Raw genomic sequence first — 17,937 nt, forward strand, 5'->3', positions numbered from 1 at the left:
AAAAGAGGGGCAAAGCCTAGAATGAGGACCACTTAAAGAAGTGAGTTATGGTGACACAAATATATTAATCTGGGTCCGCCCTCACATTTAGGGTATAAGAAAGGGCTGGATTTAAGGGAGAAAATGACTTATAAAGTCTGATATTTACTATTTGATATGGTAAAATGCTGGAAAAATGCCTAAATTATGTTATTTTGTATACCTTTAAATTGTGCTTTATGTTGAGTATAAATCTAAGCCTTAAAATTTAACACTTAACTAAATGAATTTATTTCTTTATTTGTAGGCCTCGAAGTAGAGGAAAAAGTACAGTGGAAGATGAGGACAGCATGGATGGGCTGGAGACAACAGAAACAGAAAATATTGTGGAAACAGGTATCAAAACTTAAGAATTTTAAAAAAATGTGTATAATGATTTGCACTTATCTACATACTGCATTTAGCATTTATATAGCAATATAGTTCCTGAGCACTTGTCTATATACTGAGCTCCAAAATTTCCATATGTCTAAATAGATTTATAACTAATGACAAAGTGAAAAAACTGAGTTTTCTATCTTTCTTTTTCCCTTAAGCCCCGATTTAGTAGGAATTATTTATGTCTGTGGACAAATGTTTTATCAAAGCAAAATTAAAACTGGAAGAAACAACAATTCCAGGCCATTAGTGTGATAGCTCAGAGTATATTTCTAGCTTATGAACCTTCTACTGTCTGTTTAAATCTTATTTGTTAATATGTGTGTTGAGGAAAAAAATATGTTCCATTGGTAAATAATAATGTGAAATGCTGCTAGACCAAATAGTTTGTGGTCTGCTGGACTTTTTAGTGCCTCAAATAAGCTAATGTTTATTGTACGTCTGCAAAAGGTAGATAGAGTAGGTTGCCCAAAGTAGTTTCTAACATTTACAGGTTAGTGATTTAAGAAGTTGTTGATGGGACTAGGTTTCATACAGTATTTAGAGGATATCTATCTGCATGAGATGGTCTCTCATTGGCAATGTTGCCCGCAGTTGTTGGATAGAGTTTAGACATAGTGATAGGCTTTCTCTTTGAAGTTGAATATCATCTTATGTTTACAGAATGTTATACAGTTTTTAGGGAAAAGTTAAAAATTGCTATGTCTTTTAAAATATAATTTTCCAAAAAAAGTTTATGCTTGTCAAATGTGTTGATATTATATGGCTATAATTCTTGGAAAATCTTCAAATATTCTACAGTTCCCATCTTCCATTACAACAAAATCTAGTTACAGTGATAAAGAGAAGCTTGGAAGTTCATAATTCTAAATTTCACCCTTTCGTGCACATTCATTACTGCATTATATTAAATTTCAGTTTTTATAATTTTAGTTGTTTTTTCTGTGATTTTTTTTCTGTACTGTATACTGTTATTTGTTAGTGAAAAGACTTTTTCAAGCTTTAAGTGACATTTTTCAATATAATGATTACTTACATTACTCTAAAAGAGTGCCATCAGACTACCACATATCCCTTTGTTGCACTTATCAGTGTTGTTCCTGGGTATTCTCTCTCTTTCGCTGAAGATTGAGCAGCTGCCTTTCTATTTTATTTTTCTCTGCTTCTCCCATTGTCAGTTTTGATAGTCTTCAATACCCTGATCTCTTTGCTACATAATTTCCTCAAAAATCCTATTCTCTAACCCCCCTCAACTATTCATTGTTATGACCATACTTTATTTAGCCTTTATCACTGTACCAGTCACTAGGATAATTGCCATTTCATTTCCAAAATCTCAGTTTCAGCCATTTTATCGTCCAATTACCACCTCATTTTTCTCCAGCTTGCTTTCTCCTGATATCCACACCACAATAATTCTTCAGCCACATGAAGACCTCCAGTTCCATAATCTTACCAGTGGCTTTGTCACTCTCCTTTTCTAGCTCAGATTCTGTGACTTGTCATTGCAGTCATTCTCTTATGCATCTCAGCTCCTTTGCCATCCTCCACTGTCTTGCTGTCATGACACAACCTAACTTTCGCATTCTAGCAGCTGAACGTGGCTAAAGTAAAACAATCTCACTGACCGGTTTCATTTTAAATCTGTGCACTCAAATCTCAAGTGAGTCCTTTTTCCTACTTTTACTCACTCTACTTTTACTTAGAAAATTTCTTCTGCCATTATTAAACATGATTATTTCACCACTTTTTCTTCTCTCTTCAAACTTCTAACACCTCCTCCCATTTTCCATTCTTCAGCTGATGATCTTGCCTATTTCAGTGAATAGAGAAAAAAATTGAAGCAGTTAGAAAATAAGTTCTGCATTTACCCAACATCAAATCTGCTTTCCTGCTTTCATCTCTACCCATATAGTCTACCTTCCCTCCTGGTAAAATGAGATGAAGAGTTTCTGTGGCTATTTAAAGCAAACTCCTCCGCTTGTGTCCTCGGTTCTGTCTTCTTTCACCTATTATGGTCTTTGGGTCTGTGGTTTTCCTTGCTCTCCTGCATCATGAATTTTTCTTACTCAGTGAATCATTTCCATTTTCATGTAAATGTGTTGCAGAATCACCCCTCTTAAACACAACTAACCTCTTGATCAGTCACCCCACCCCCTTTTAGCTGCTATACAGTTTCTTTGCTCATCTCTATAGCAAAAATCCTTCAAACTTTGTCTGTACTTTGGTTGTGACTTATTTTTGACCATTTTCTCATGAACTCGTTCTAGTTAGGCTTTTTTCCTCTTATGCTACTACAGTTACTCTCATCAATATCAATCATGATTTCATATTGCCAAAACCAGCTTTTAGTCTTCATTCTCCTTTACCATTCAGTATTATTTCATGAAGCTAACCACTCTCAGGAGTGAAAAAGTCTTTCTTTTTTAAAATTGACTTCAGGGCACCTCACTCTCTTGGTTTCTTCCTACCTCACTGGTTTCTCTCATTCTCTTTTGCTCATTTTCTCATGTGTTAGGTGGTCTTACTCAGTTTAGTGGCTTTAAATATTATCTATGTGCTGGCGACTAAAAATTATATTACCAGCTCTTTTCTTGCATTGAACACAACCTGTATCTCCATCTTGCTTCTTAACATCTCCTCTTAGATGTCTAAAGAGGATATCAAACTTAATGTGTCCTCTGTGGAACTTTTTATTGTTATCCTGAAACCTTCTCCTCTTCCAGTGTTTCCACCTCAATAAAAGCCACCATATATGTTCAGGCTAAAGATGTGGAGGGTTTCTTGATTTCTCTCCCTTAACATCCAGCCTACTGGAAAGTCCATTAGGCTTTACCTTCACACTATATCCTGAATTTAACTACTTTTACCTCCTCCACTGCTGTCATTCGAGAACTTACCTCTACCACTCCTCCTCTGGAGTGCTGGTCTCACTGCCTTCCCTTTCACCCCATTCCAGTCTTGTTCTCCACATAGTAGCCAGAGTGATCCTTCAAACCCAAAGTAAGAGCCTTTACTTCCCTTGGTCAACCATCCAGTGCTTCCAGTGATACTTAGAATAAAATCCAAAGTTCATACCATGATCTTCAAACTCTGCTGCTCTGGCTTTGGCTGCTTGCCCAGCCATATCTTCTGCTGTTCCCTTGTTCACTTGGCTTGAGTCTCACTGGCCTCTTTACTATTCCTGGAGCCCACTACACGTTCTCCTTTCTCAGGCATTGGTACTTTTCGTTTTCTGTGCTTGGAACGTTGTGCTCCCAGATGTTCATATGGCCTGTTCCCTTACTTCAGTCAAGTCTCTGCTTAGTTGCTGTCTTCTCAGAGAGGCCTTTCCTGACCAGCTTGTCTAAAAAGCAATTCTTGTCACTCTCTGTCCTCTTCTCCTGCTTTATTTCCCTTCCTAGTATTTAACAGAGATGACATTATATTCCATGTTTGCTTATTGTGTGCCTTCCACATGAGAATGTATGCTTCCTGAGGTCAGGAGATTTGTTTTGTTCACTAATTTATCCCGTGCCTGGAATATTCCTACACACATAGTAGGCATTCAGTTCACTAGTTGATGCAGTATTATACTCTTATATTTTACTTTTTGTATTTTTTAAGCTACATACTGTTCTTGGAAGATCCCTACCAAACTAAATTTCTGATATGTAATTTTTCTCTTACATTAAGAGTAGTAAGACCCAGAAATGGACTGTCTTCTCATGCTGTCTCCTGTGAGAGGTCAAAGCAAGAAAGGTTAGTAAAACATTGTATTAGGAGTAGGAAGATAATTTTTGTGCCTTGGCTTTTTATGCTAAATTTAAATAAAGCCAGATGTATTAATCTTTGCTCTTTGTTCTTGGAAAGGCCGTTGTCTAGCTCTTGTAGTGAACATATTAGGGCAAAGAGAACAGGGAAGGAAAGGATAAAGAACAATTGTTAAAACCACCAACCTGCAAATAGACGCAGGTGAAGAGTACAGTTTTGTAAATTTGTAGTCAACCTAAAAGCAGATGGAATTCACTGTAAGATTTTAACCTCCGTATGTATGTCTCAAGACCCAACAGTTTGTTGGAACATTTTCTTATTCCTGTGCCTTGACACAGGAATTTAATGATTTATAGTAATCTAAGAGTATTAATTAAAATGAGTGTCCTACTGTGGTGGGTGGGTAGGAATGAGTAACCCAGGAATGGCCATTGGGAAAGTAGTAAGAAGTCCTACAGACCAATTGGCTAATATTTTATGGTAAGAAAATCCTTTCTTTTGGAGGTGGTGGCTATTACCAGTCTCTGTGTATTTTCTTATTTGACTAAAATCAATTTGAATGAAGTGCTAGTTACTGGAATAGAAGAGAAATTCCATTTTTCTTTGAGAATCATATAATCAGGGCTTTATAAACTTGTTTTGATTAATTACAAGTAGTTACTTATAATTCAGTTAATTATAATAAAAAATTTCCTTTTAGTGTTCAGGTTGCCACAGTTTGGCTGATGGGAGCCCCATGATAGCTGGCTTCTGAGTGCTTTTTTATTTTTTATTATTATTTTTTTATTTTATCATTACACAATGTAAGCATTTTTTGTGGGCTTTGACCAATTTCTCCCCAACCCATCCCTTCCCTCCCAATCCCCACCTCTGGTGGCCTGAGTGCTTTTTAATATCATCTCAGAACTTCTCAGAGCTCATTGCTCTTTGGCAACAGTATTTTTTAGGCCCATCTTTAATTTTTCCTGCCCCAAGATGTGAAATCAGGACTTCTAGTTCTTTTAGTTGAGAATAGTATTACAGACAAAAACCCCGGCTCTAAGGATGTGTATCATATTGTTTCTGCTGGGAATTAGTTATGTTAGTGCACTTTAGTGATATACTAGTAATTATGAGTTCATACCAATACTTTCAGTTCACCTCTAGCATAATTTTTTTGAAATAGGCTTTATTTTTTAGAGCAGTTTTAGGTTCACAGCAGAATTGCTGGGAGGTACAGAAATGTCCCATATACTCCCTGCTTCTGTCCATACCTTCTTCACTATGAATGTAGTGTATCACAGTGGTACAGTTGTTAAAACAACCTACATTGATACATCATTACCATCCAAAAACAAAGCCCATAGTTTACATAAAGGTTCAGCGTTGGTGTTGTACATTCTATGGGTTTGGAAAAATGCATAATGCGATCTATCTACTGTTATAGTATCATACAGAGTAGTTTCATTACCCTAAAATCCTCTGTGCTCTACCTATTCATTCCTTCCTACCCCCTAATCCCTGGCAACCACTGTTCTTTTTACTGTCTTCATAGTTTTGCCTTTTCCAGAATGTTAAGTAGTTGGAATCATACAGTATATAGCCTTTTCAGAATGGCTTCTTTCACTTAATAATATGCATTATATTTCTTCCATGTCTTTTTAGCACTGAATAATATTCCATCGTCTGGATGTATCACATTTTGTTTATCCATTTACCTAATGAAGGATATCTTGATTGCTTCCGAGTCTTGGCAATTATGAATAAACCTGCAGTAAACATCCATGTGCAGATTTTTGTGTGGACATAAGTTTTCAACTTATTTGGGTAAATACCAAGCAGCATGATTGCTGGGTCATATGGTAACAGTGTGTTTAAGTCCTATAAGGAACCTTCAAATGTCTTCCAGAGTGGCTGTGCTATTTTGCATTCTCATCAATGAATAAGAGTTCCTGTCACTGTACATCCTTGCCAGCATTTCGTGTTGTCAGTATTCCAGATTTTGACTATCCTAATGACGTGTAATGTGGAGCATCTTTCATATGCTTATCTGCTGTCTGTTTGTCTTCTTTGATGGATGTCTGTAGTATTCCCTATGTTTGTCTTTTCTGAAATAGATTGTAGAGAATTGGTAGAATTTACCAGTGAACCTACCTGCGCATAGTGCATTCTGTTTGGGAAGGTTATTAACTATTGGTTCAATTTGTTAAATATATGTAGGCCTATTCAGATGGTCTGTTTCCTTTTATGTGTGTTTTGGCAGATTATGTTTTCAAAGGAATTGATTCATTTCGTCTAGATTACCAAATTTGTGGCCGTAGAGTTGTTAATGATATTTTGTGATTATCCTTCTAATGTCGATGGTATTTGTAATGATGGTCCTCTCTTTCATTTCTGATAGTAGTAAAAATATTTTTAAATTTCTCTTGAATTGTTCTTTGACCCATGTGTTATTCTGAAGTGTGTTGTTTAATCTACAAGTATTGTGGGATTTTAAGCTATCCTTTTATTTATTTTTTATTCTTTGGCAGCTGGAAGGTATAGGAATCTGAACCCGTGCTCTAACCAACAGATTAAGCTGTCTTTTGGTTACCTGATTTCTAGTTCAATTTTATTGTGGTCTTAGATCAGACATTGTATAATTTCTGTTCTTTTAAATTTGTTAATGTATGTTTCATGGCCCAGAATGTGGTCTGTGTTTGTGAATGTTCCATGTGGAATTTGAGAAGAACGTGTATTCTGCTGTCGTAGGATGAAGTAGTCTGTAGACATCAGTTATATTCAGTTGATGGGTGGTGGTGTTGAGGTCTACTGTGTCCTCACTGGTTTTCTGCCAGCTGGATCTGTTTCTGGTGGAGGGTGTTAGGGTATCCGACTGTGACAGTGGACTCATCTGTTTCTTCTCGCAGTTCTATCAATTTTTGCCTCACATATTTTGATGCTGTTAGACACATACATGTTAAGTATTGTTGCGTCCTCTTGGAGAATTGGCCCCTTTATCATTATGTAATACCCTTCTTTAACCTTAATACCCTTCCTTTGCTTTGACGTCTTCTCTGTCTGCAATTAATATAGCTACTCCTGCTTTCTTTTATTAGCATTAGCATGGCATATCTTTCCCCATCTATTTACTTTTAATCTATATATGAACTCATATTTAAAGTGGGTTTCTTGTAGACATAAATAATTTTTTATCTACTCTGACGATCTCTGTATTATAATTGGTACATTTAGACCATTGATGTTCAAAGAGATTTTTGATATAGTTGAAGTAATATCTACTGTATCTATTACTGTTTTCTATTTGTTGTCCTTGTTCTTTGTTCCTGTTTTTCTTTTCTACCCTTTTTCTGTCTTTTGTGGTTTTAACTGAGCACTTTGTATGATTCCATGTTCTGTCCTTTCTTATACATCAATTATATTTTTTCTAAAAGCTTTTTTAGTGATTGTCTTAGAGTTTGCAATATATTTACAACTAATCCAAGTCCAATTTCAAATAACACTATACTGCTTCACTGGTAGTGTGTTATTTATAACAACAATGTAATCTTAATTCCTCCTTTCCATCTCTTGTATCGTTGCTGTTAATTCATTTCACTTATACATAGAATATATGTATACATAAACATACATAGTTGAATACATTGTTGCAGTTATTGTTTTGAACATGCCGTTATCTGTTAGATCAGTTAAGAATAAAAAAGTGTTTTATTTTACCTTCACTTATTCCTTCTCAGATGCTCTTCCTTTCTTGATGTAGATCCAAATTTCTGACCTATATAATTTTTGTTCTCTCTAAAGAACTTTTAACATTTCTTGCAATGTAGGTCAGCTGGCAACAAATTCCTTAATTTATGTTTGAGAGAGTCTTTATTTCTCCACTTTTGAAGGATAATTTTGCAGGGTACAGCATTCTACGTTGGTGTTTGTTTTCTCACAACATGTTAAATATTTCACTTCCTCTCTTCTTGCTTGCATGGATTCTGAGAAACTGATGTAATTCTTACCTTAGGTATTTTTTTCCTCTGGCTTTTTTCAGGATTTTTTTCCCCTTCATCTTCAGTATTCTATAGTTTGAATATGATATGACTAGATATGGTTTTTTTTTTTTTTTTTTTTTTTTTTTAAAAGATGACCAGTAAGGGGATCTTAACCCTTGACTTGGTGTTGTGAGCACCACGCTCAGCCAGTGAGCTAACCGGCCATCCGTATATGGGATCCGAACCCGGGGCCTTGGTGTTCTCAGCACCACACTCTCCCGAGTGAGCCACGGGCCGGCCCTAGATATGGTTTTTTGGACATATATCGTGCTCTGTGTTCTCTGAGTTTCTCTTGGATCTGTGCTTTGGTGTCTGACATTCATTTGGGGAATGTTTCTTCTTTCTCTTTTTTTTTCTCCTTCTGGTATTCCCATTACATGTACATTACATCTTTTGTAGTTATCTGTACTGGATATTTTGTTTTGGTTTTTTTCAGTCCTTTTCTATTTGCTTTTCAGTTTTGGAGGTTTCTACTGAGATTCTTTCTGCAGCTGTGTCTCATTTACTAATAAGCCTGTCAAAGGCATTCTTTATTTTTGTTACAGTAATTTTGATCTCTAGCATTTCTTTTTGGCTAGAATTTTCTCTTAGAATTTCTAGTTCTCTGCTATATTGCCTATGTCTTCTCACATGCTTCCTACTTTATCAGAGCCTTTAGCATATTAATTATAGTTTTTAGAATTCCTGATCTGATAATTCCAACATCTCTGCCATATCTGAGTCTAGTTTTAATGTTTGTTCTGTCTTTGAAACTGTGATTTTTGCCTTTTTGTATGCTTTGTAATGTTTTCTTGGTAGTCGGACTTAATGTACTGGGTAAAGGCAACTATTGTAAATAGGCCTCTAGTAAAGTGGTGGTAAGGTGTGGGGAGAGAGAAAGTTTTCTATGGCCTTATGATTAAGTCTCAGTCTTTTATTCTTCAGCACTCACCCCTGCCAACACCCTTAGGGGCAGGATGGCCTAGAGTGGGCTGAAATTGAGGGGTTAGGTATTTCTCTTTTCCCATGTGTAAAGCTAGAGGAGGCTGAAATTGGATATTTCCCATCCTTAACATGGAAGGCTAGAACTGGCTGAAGTTTGATATTTTCCTTACCCTAGATTCAGTTAGGCTGTGATAAAACCTGTTTCCCTAAATAACAGACAGAGGCTCTCTAAAAGAAAATGATATTTATTTGGGAATGAACGTTGCAACGTGAATGTGTGTGGGTGTATTCAGGAAGGTAAAGGAAGACAAGAGTTTTTACAGGAAAAATAAGAAGATTTTTTTGAAATGATTATTTTTGGCTACAAGGTTCAATAAGAAGGGTGGCATCAGTTCAGGGTTGGACAGACAAGTTGCTGGGCCAACATCCTCGCAGAAGTATTTTTTGTGTACGGTTGCAGTGGCCTCTGTGCAAAGTTGTGATTTTTGCAGTCTTTTGTGATAGCTCTTGTTATTAGGAATGCATTCATGAGAATCCTCCTTTCATGGCCTTCCCTGGCTCCATAAGAACAGAATGCTCTGACATATTTAAAAATGGTTTCTTTTCTCCTCCCCGCCAGGAGCACGAAGGGATTTTTCTGTGCTGTTCACTGTGAGAACCTGGTAGAGCTCTTGGGGGTAAAACTTACAAAATTGTGGGGTCCCCCAATGGCTGGGTCCCCCTGGAGTTTTTAATCTCTCAAACTTGTCCACACTGAGCTTCCAGCATTTTGTCAATTACAGTTCAGGTTTCCTACCCATGGAGGTTTTTGCTTATGGTTGTCTGCTCAGGTTAAGTTGTGATTTATTGTATTTGCCTGTCTCTCCAATTCTGGGGGTTATGGATTTAGGAATAATTGTTGATTTTTCAGTTCAGCTTTTTACTAGCTTAGATGGTGTGGCACTTCTAAGCTCCTTGTATTCTGGACAGGAAACTGGAAGTCACCTCTAGCATAATTTTTAATGTACCTATGTGTATTAACTATAGTTATGGCCCTTTTCTTTTATAATTTGGTTAGCTGGTTATAGTCAGTTGACCAGATTATAATTAATGGTCAACAAAAACTAAGTTAATATCTACCTATTTGTATATAAATTTCTCACAAATAGTATCAATATTAACACAATAAATACTAGATTTAATGTCAAGATTACCATTTGTGACTAAATTTTGAGTGATTTCCACTAATAATGCTTAGTCATACTTCCTTGAGTTATGTGTAAAAATCTTAGATTATATTCTGGTGTTGTCTAATGACCATTGGTTCTTATTTAGTGGTGGCTTTCAGCTGTTAGTGTTTACTTGGCATAGACAGGTAAGGTAGGGGTTTTCTAGTTTGTCAGTACACTGGATGAGATGGGTAGAATTGGAGTTCCAGTATCATGTACATTATTTTAATTCAGCTCCTTGTTGGTCCCATGGTGATTTAGAGAATGGTTCTATGCATGAGGTTTAAATATACAAGTTTGTTTAAAACGCTGTGTATGCCTTTATTTCCAAGAATAGAAATTTCAGTGATATCATTATTTTAAAAGGTGGACAACCAAAACCATTGTTTATATGTTTTGAATACAGCTGCTAATTAATACCAGGTTGTGGTGACATTTGGCACAAAGAAAAAGCCTGGGTTCTCATATTACATTATTTAGTTTAACAATTTAACTTTACCTGTCCTTTCTTACTAGTTTTTTATTTCCTCTATACACATTTGTTTGCTAATAAAATTATAAAATTAAAATTGTACACTGAAATTTCCTTTTGCAATTTAAGTTTCTGAAAATCAGAAAATTATCTGCCCTAAACATTATGCTCTAGCCAAACTACCTAATATTTTCTTTACATTACTTCCCCCACAAGTTATTTTGCTTCGTATTCTTGATGTTGGGTTTCATTTCACTGACTTCAGCCTTCTAAAACACATAGGGCTGGTTGGTTAGCTCACCTGGGAGAGCATGACGTTGGGAACACCAAAGTCACAGGTTCTGATCCCCATACGAACCAGCTTCCCCTTACATCCCCCCAAAATAAAACACACAGCAATACTTGAGACCTATTAGTGCTGCTTTGGCTCAAGTCAAAAACTAAAGTATATTGAAGTCATTCAGACTACACCAATCCTTATGAATTACTGGCATCGAGATGGGAAGGAAGAAAGGCAAGAAGAAAAAGACATCACAGACCTCATATCATGAGGTTATCAAAATTACTGGTATACAGTCTGTCCCAGCATAGTTTCTCAGCAAGAAAGAATAGTACAAGAATAAGGTTTATGGTTAAATTGCCTCTGTGTCATAATTCACTATCCCATCCATGATGTATGCAGTAACTGCTGCCACATCTGAATGGTTCATTTCTGGATCCACCCTGAACTCCCTTAAACCCAGTGTGTGTTAGTTCTTTTTCAAGCTTCCGAGAATAACTGTTGAGTAAGAGGTGGTATCTCAATTTTACCAGCCTTTCTTTCCGTGCAGATAACAGTGTCCTTACTCCTCTTCTCTTATAGGGCAAGCCCTTGCTGATCTCCTGTAAGATCTTTTCTCTTCTGTCCTGCTGTTGGGGTGGATCTTCCCGTAGAGGGGAAGGGAATTTGGTATCAGGGTCGAGAGTCAAGCTCCTAAGGTTCTTTATCAACATTTCTGAGATGGGTTGAGAAGCTGCTGAATCTTGGGAATTTTTCTCAGTGGGCATTGGAAGAAACTCCGGGGTCAAGCTTGGATTAGGCTCTTGTGAATGGTCGATCGGCAGTCCAGCCACAGCTCTGAGCTCCTCCTGTTTCTTTGGGTCCACCCAGAAAGTGATGTTGGACTATCAGATTGCTACAAGATAGCCTGGAAAGAACTCTGTAGCCCGGAAATATCCTGAAAACCCCAAAGCCCCTTACCTTGTTTTAATAATGAAAGTTTGTAATTGATTCTTCTCTTTTTGAGTTATATTTTTTCTTTTGATAATTTTTATCACTAGCTTGAGTGTACAGTTGACCCTTGAAAAATGAGAGTTTGAACTGTGTGGGTCCACTTATACATGGATTTTTTTCAATAAGTATATTGGAAAAATTTTTTGAGAGTTGTGACAGTTTGACAAACTGAGTAGGCTAGAAATACTGAAAAAATTAAGAAAAAGATATACCGTGAATGCATAAGATATATGTAGATATTAGTCAATTTTATTATTTACTATCATAAAATATATACAAATATACTATAAATAGTTAAAATTTATCAAAACTTATACACATACTTAAAGACAGTACATGGTGCCATTCACAGTTGAGCAATGTAAAGATACAGTATTAAATCATAACTGCATAAAATTAACTGTAGTACATGTTGTACTACTGTAATAATTTCATAGCCACCTCATCTTGTACTGCGGTGAACTCAAGTGTTGAGTGTATCCTCTTAAAATGCCTGGGACACTAATTATCTCCCTGTGAACAGTTTGTCTCTCCAGTCAATTGTGTATAGCAGTGTAAAGTGATCTCTCAAGATTTTCTCTTCCTTATGATTTTCTTAATAACATTTTCTCTTCTCTAGCTTACTTCATTCTTCACATATGGTATATAATACATATAACGTACAAAATATGTGTTAATCGACTATGTTATCAGTAAGGCTTCCAATCAGCAGTATGCTGTTAGTGTTAAGTTTTTGGGGAGTCAGAAGTTATTGAGTGGATTTTCGACTGTGTGTGGTGGTCCATGTTCTTTACCCCTGCCTCATTCAAGGGTCAACTGTATTATTTTAAGATTACATACAAGGGTACTTCAAAAAGTTAGTGGAAAAATAGAATTAAAAGATAATACAAATGTTTTCATGAACTTTTTGAAGTGACTTCTTACAGTCATGGTAGGTATTGGTGTTGTCTGCCAAACAGTCTGGCACTCTGCCTTCTGGATACATGGTGGAATTACAGTTCTTGGCTCTCTTGAGGGGCCTATATAAGTTGTTGTGTCCAGTAAGTTGTGGGTAGGAGTCATGTGGATCACTTCTGGACTGGAGTAAAACCCTCCCCAGCATTTTTTCTTTCATGGTTACTGTCAGTGTTTGAAATAGTGACTGCTTTGACAGTTTGGGCCCTAGACTGAAGAGATTGGGGGAGCAGAGACCCATTGATATGTAGTTAGTCTTCGGTTAGCTGTGACACATAATTTTCAAACGGAAGTTTAAAAAGAAAATTTCAGTTATGTACAATGCTGCATAACAGTTCACTCTATAACATATAGCTTAAAACAGCAAACATAATTCATGATTTTGTGGGTCAGGAATTCAGGTCGGGCTTGGCTGGGCAGGTGACACTTGGGCTGGTCTAGAGGATCCAAGACAGTTAGTTTCATTGGTGTTTTTTTTTTTTTTTTTTTTTTTTTAATGGCTAAATAAAGTTAAGTCTCAGAAGAAGATCTCAATTGGTATAAATACTGTTATTATATGGTAAGATGTATATTGTAATTTGTTGGTTTTATTTTAGTTTTCTTTTGTTGTGTATTTTTGGGATTTTGATAAGCTTTTTGTGCTTGCATTAAAAAAATCAAGTTGAACATTATAACAGTAATGCATATTTGTAGAAATTTATGGAACTGTGGATAATTATAAAGAAAATAAGTCACCTGTAAAAGTGTTAATTCCTAGAGAAAACCAGTATTTCACATTTTTGTGTATTTACTTTTAGTTGCTTACATTGTTCATGAAAGTAGTGACTATATTATGTTATTAATCGGTGTCAATATTTTAAGTAGTTTAGTGAATGAAGATAGGATGAATAAAATGTTTGCTTTTTCTAATGCAGTGCTAATGCTTTAGCTTTACAACACATTTTGGATGTAGTGGATACACTAGATTCAGTAAGATACAAACACATCCAGAGAACGTAACTGTCAGAAGGCAGACTTCTTTTGATTCCTGCTATTCAGAAGACGGAAAGGACCTGGTTACACAATTTCTTAGGTATATTTTCTTCTGTAGTTTTAGTATGAAGGAAGCATGAAAAGTATTGCCATTCTGTGGAGGTCATCTGTTCTACTTACTAGTTGACTAAAGCGAGGGAGGCTTGCGTATTTTTGGATGACTAGTATAGATAATGAATGCCGATGTTGACTTACATAATCAGTAAATACCAGTCCATTTAAAATATTTTGTTTATTATTCTCTGTGCTAGTTTGTAATACTGTGTGTCTATATAAATACGATATACCTGCTTGCTTTATATTTTAGTATATAGTTAACTAATTAATTAAACAATTATTGAACATCTCATCCAGGTTTTGCGATAGACTCTGGTTTATAAAACAGATACGGTTCCTATTTTCAATAGAGTATATAGTTGAGTGGGATGTAGTTTCCTGTGAGTGGTACAGACGGAGCAGGGTTTCTTAACCTTTTCTGTGCCACTGATCCCTTTGTCAGTCTGACTCTTTTCCAAATAATCTTTTTAAATGAATAGATTAAAATATGTAGGATTACACGGATAAACAATTAAATCGAAATATTATCAAAATGAATAAAAAGCCAAATTTGTAATTTTGTAATGTGTTCTTTTTAATCTATACTTAAATTATAAAATTTAGAAGTGGGTTAAAAACTACTATAATTTTGAAATAGTGATTAGAGTAAATGATATTTTGGGATATCGGCAACAACTGAATGTGATAAGATGATATCTTTGGTTTCTGTTGGTGACAGAGACACAGGTATTGCTAATACTGCATTATTGTTTATATTAATTTTTGTTTGTTTTTTTGGTGACTGGCTGGCCAGGGATCCAAATTTTTGATTTTGGTGTTATAACACTGTGCTCTAACCAACTGAGCTAACCAGCCAGCCCCATGTTGCTGATATTCTTAGTATTTTCTTAGAATTCTAAATTTTGGAGGTTAGGAAAAATGAGAGGTTAGTAAAAATAAAAATTTAATTTCTCCCTCCAGTATCTTAGAACCCCTGAATATGTAGGTTTAAAACCCATTAAAAGCTCTTTGGTCTAAGCCACAGAAGCAAGATGACTAAAGGAACCATCAGTGTTTGAAATTGTTGCAGTAAGATGCACACTTTGTGCCGCCACTGTGGCTCTGATGCCACCACCTTCAGAATTTGACCGGTGGCAAATGTGGCTACCCTGCCAAACAAGAGAAAATATAATTGGAGTGCCAAGGCTAAAAGATGAAACACCACCAGGACTGGTCAAATGGGGCACCTAAAATTGTATACTGCAGATTTAGGTGAGGATTCCGTGAAGGAGCAACACCCAAACCCAAGGCAACAGCTGTTGTAGCATCCAGTTTATCTTAAGAATTTCATTGATTAGTCATGCAATAAGTGTTCTGGTTTAAAAAAAAAAAATCCATTAAAAAGTAGGGTGCTTTGAAAGAATGTGCTGTGTATTGGTAAGGGAAGCTGTGACTGAACTCTTATGTTGTCATGTTGATGAGTTGTTGAGTGTATTTGTAGGATACATACAGTCCTTTCAAAAAATTATTTAAGTTTTGAGGGAAATAATTTCATATTTTTCCAAAACTACAATATTTTATTTCCATGAACTTGGCTGTGAGGTAAATGTTCTCTCCACTTTATAATCTTATTCAGAGGTGCTTAAAAATAGAGACAAAAACTCTGTATTTTCAGTTTTTCATCTCATTATTCTTCACATTCAGCAAATGAGTCCTCAGTAACATGGTCCTAGTAAAACTGCTAACGTTTCTCCTTAACATTAATTTATTCATAAAACTTCCATGCTACAGTCGGGTACTGTGCCAGGCAGTGTGGAGTAGTGAAAAGAGCAACGCAGCAGGCTCTGGAGGTCGTGAACCTGACTTTGTGTCCCAGCTTTGTTTGCTATCAGCTTCATGATCTTGAGCTTGCTTTTAATATCGACTCTAGTTTCCATATCTTTTAAATGAGGATAATGTGTCAAATGTTATTCTCTCTTAAAATAGAATTGAGAGAGTACTATTAGGCACACTTCTATTTATCCTTTCAATTTTAGCTGAACTTTGAATATCTTTCTGAGCTATACTCCCTGCCTCTTCCCTTAACTCCCATCATATGGTGTGCTGACCTCTGTGGCCATTATTGGATCCTCTTGTTATCGTTTTCTAACTCCTAACTAGATCCATTAAGGATAGGGATCCTTACTCTATATTTGTACTGACTGACAATTGAATACAATGTATGGTACATAGTAGTTACTAAAATTTTTGTTTCATAAATAATCATTCTAAAGTAATGATATATTAACTCCATAGCACAGAGCCAGAAGTGCTTAATAAATGTTCTCTTAATACAGCTTAATAATTTGTGGTCTGACATAAAGAGTTAGATATCTAGTAGGTGAGATGGGCAAGTAAATACACAGAACATAGGGCCGAGCCCGTGGCGCACTTGTGAGAGTGCGGCGCTGGGAGCACAGCAACGCTCCTGCCGCGGGTTCGGATCCTATATAGGAATGGCCGGTGTGCTCACTGGCTGAGTGCCAGTCACGAAAAAAAAAGACAAAAAAAAAAAAAAAAAAATACACAGAACATAGTGTGTAAATGTAGATAGATAATCAGAATAACAAGCACATATCTGTACCTAAGGCATTGGGCTAAGTGGTTTTCGTGTATTATCTTTTCTGATCCTAGAAACAGTTTTATACCAGGTGGTATTATCTTTTTTTAAAATGTATTTATTAATATTAATATTTTTTTACATTCTAAGATGTTGCAGAGCAGTTGGGGGGTAAGGAGAGATGGAAAGGGGAAGGGAAATAGGGTGGGAGTAGGATGGAGGTGGGGAGCATTGTTGAAGCCTATGGCACCCCCCTCATTCTGGCAGGGGAGACCAGGGGCTTCCAGTGGTGGCTTGGTCATTGTTGGGCTGGATGCAGATGTCTGGGGAGTATGGCTAAAGCCTTTGGCCCCCCACTGCCCCTGCTGGGGAGCACAGGGCACTTCTTGCTGTGGCTTGGTGGTCATTGCTGGGCTGGTTGTGGATGTCAGGGAGGCGTGGTTAATGCCCTCAGGCCCCCCCCCCCCCACCTGGCTTGGGAGCCTGGGCACTTCTGGCAGTGGCTCATTGGTTGTCAGTGGGCTGGTTGCAGTTGTTGGTGGGGGCGGGGTGTGTGTGTCTGAGGCCCACAGCCCTTCCTCATCCCTGGCTTGGGAGCCCAGGGTGCTTCTGGTCCTTCTAGGTTTTATAGGTGTTCTTTGGTGGTATTAGACCTTTACTGGTTCATATCAAACTTTGTCTCTGATCTGTGGGTATTTTACTTTTCTTTCAGTTTTGTGTTGGATTGTTCACTGTTCCCACCACTTAGACTCTGCACTGGAACTAATTTGTTGTCCTTTGGTTACTTCTAAAATGGGGGAACTTCCCGTGGGGACCAGCACTTGAGCCCTGTGGTTGAGCTAAATTGCTGCCTTGCGCTGATTCCCTGGGGAAGGCTTTTTCTACAGCTCAGGTTTAAATTGTTGGCCTTGTAAGCACTTCCAGGTCTCATGAGGTCTGGTACACCTCATGAAACTCTGTATGTAGTGTAGAAACTCTGGTCTGGGCTTGAGTCTTTTCAGCAAACTGCATCCCCTGCAGATCTATATTCCTGACCAGTCTACACAGAGAGGGCCTGTGCTGATTGGAGGGCAGATCAGCTGCCCATGATGTATCCCAATGTTCCCCTGGTGGCCTGTCTTCCCCACTGCCCGCACTCCAAACACTTCCCATGGGGTGGGCCATGCACCGTTCCCTTGTGATGACTCACTGGCCTCTGAGTGGCTCCTTTTTTCAGTTGTCTGTGGCTCCTCACTCCTATGTAGGTCTAT

General features: G+C 37.0%; 1 protein-coding gene and 1 pseudogene across 15 annotated transcripts in view; both read left to right on the forward strand.

Annotated features, from left to right (window-relative positions):
- Positions 1-17,937, forward strand: part of KMT2C (lysine methyltransferase 2C) — a 268,845-nt gene that overhangs the window by 64,886 nt on the left and 186,022 nt on the right. For all 15 annotated transcript variants that reach the window (XM_063101221.1, XM_063101226.1, XM_063101230.1 and 12 more), the window contains exon 2: positions 287-375. In XM_063101221.1, coding sequence (XP_062957291.1) covers positions 287-375 — 89 coding nt within the window. The remainder of the gene's footprint in view (positions 1-286; positions 376-17,937) is intronic.
- LOC134381173 (large ribosomal subunit protein eL37-like) lies at positions 15,141-15,430 on the forward strand (annotated as a pseudogene).

This window comes from Cynocephalus volans, chromosome 6 (assembly GCF_027409185.1).
Source record: "Cynocephalus volans isolate mCynVol1 chromosome 6, mCynVol1.pri, whole genome shotgun sequence".
NCBI classification, from domain to species: domain Eukaryota; kingdom Metazoa; phylum Chordata; class Mammalia; order Dermoptera; family Cynocephalidae; genus Cynocephalus; species Cynocephalus volans.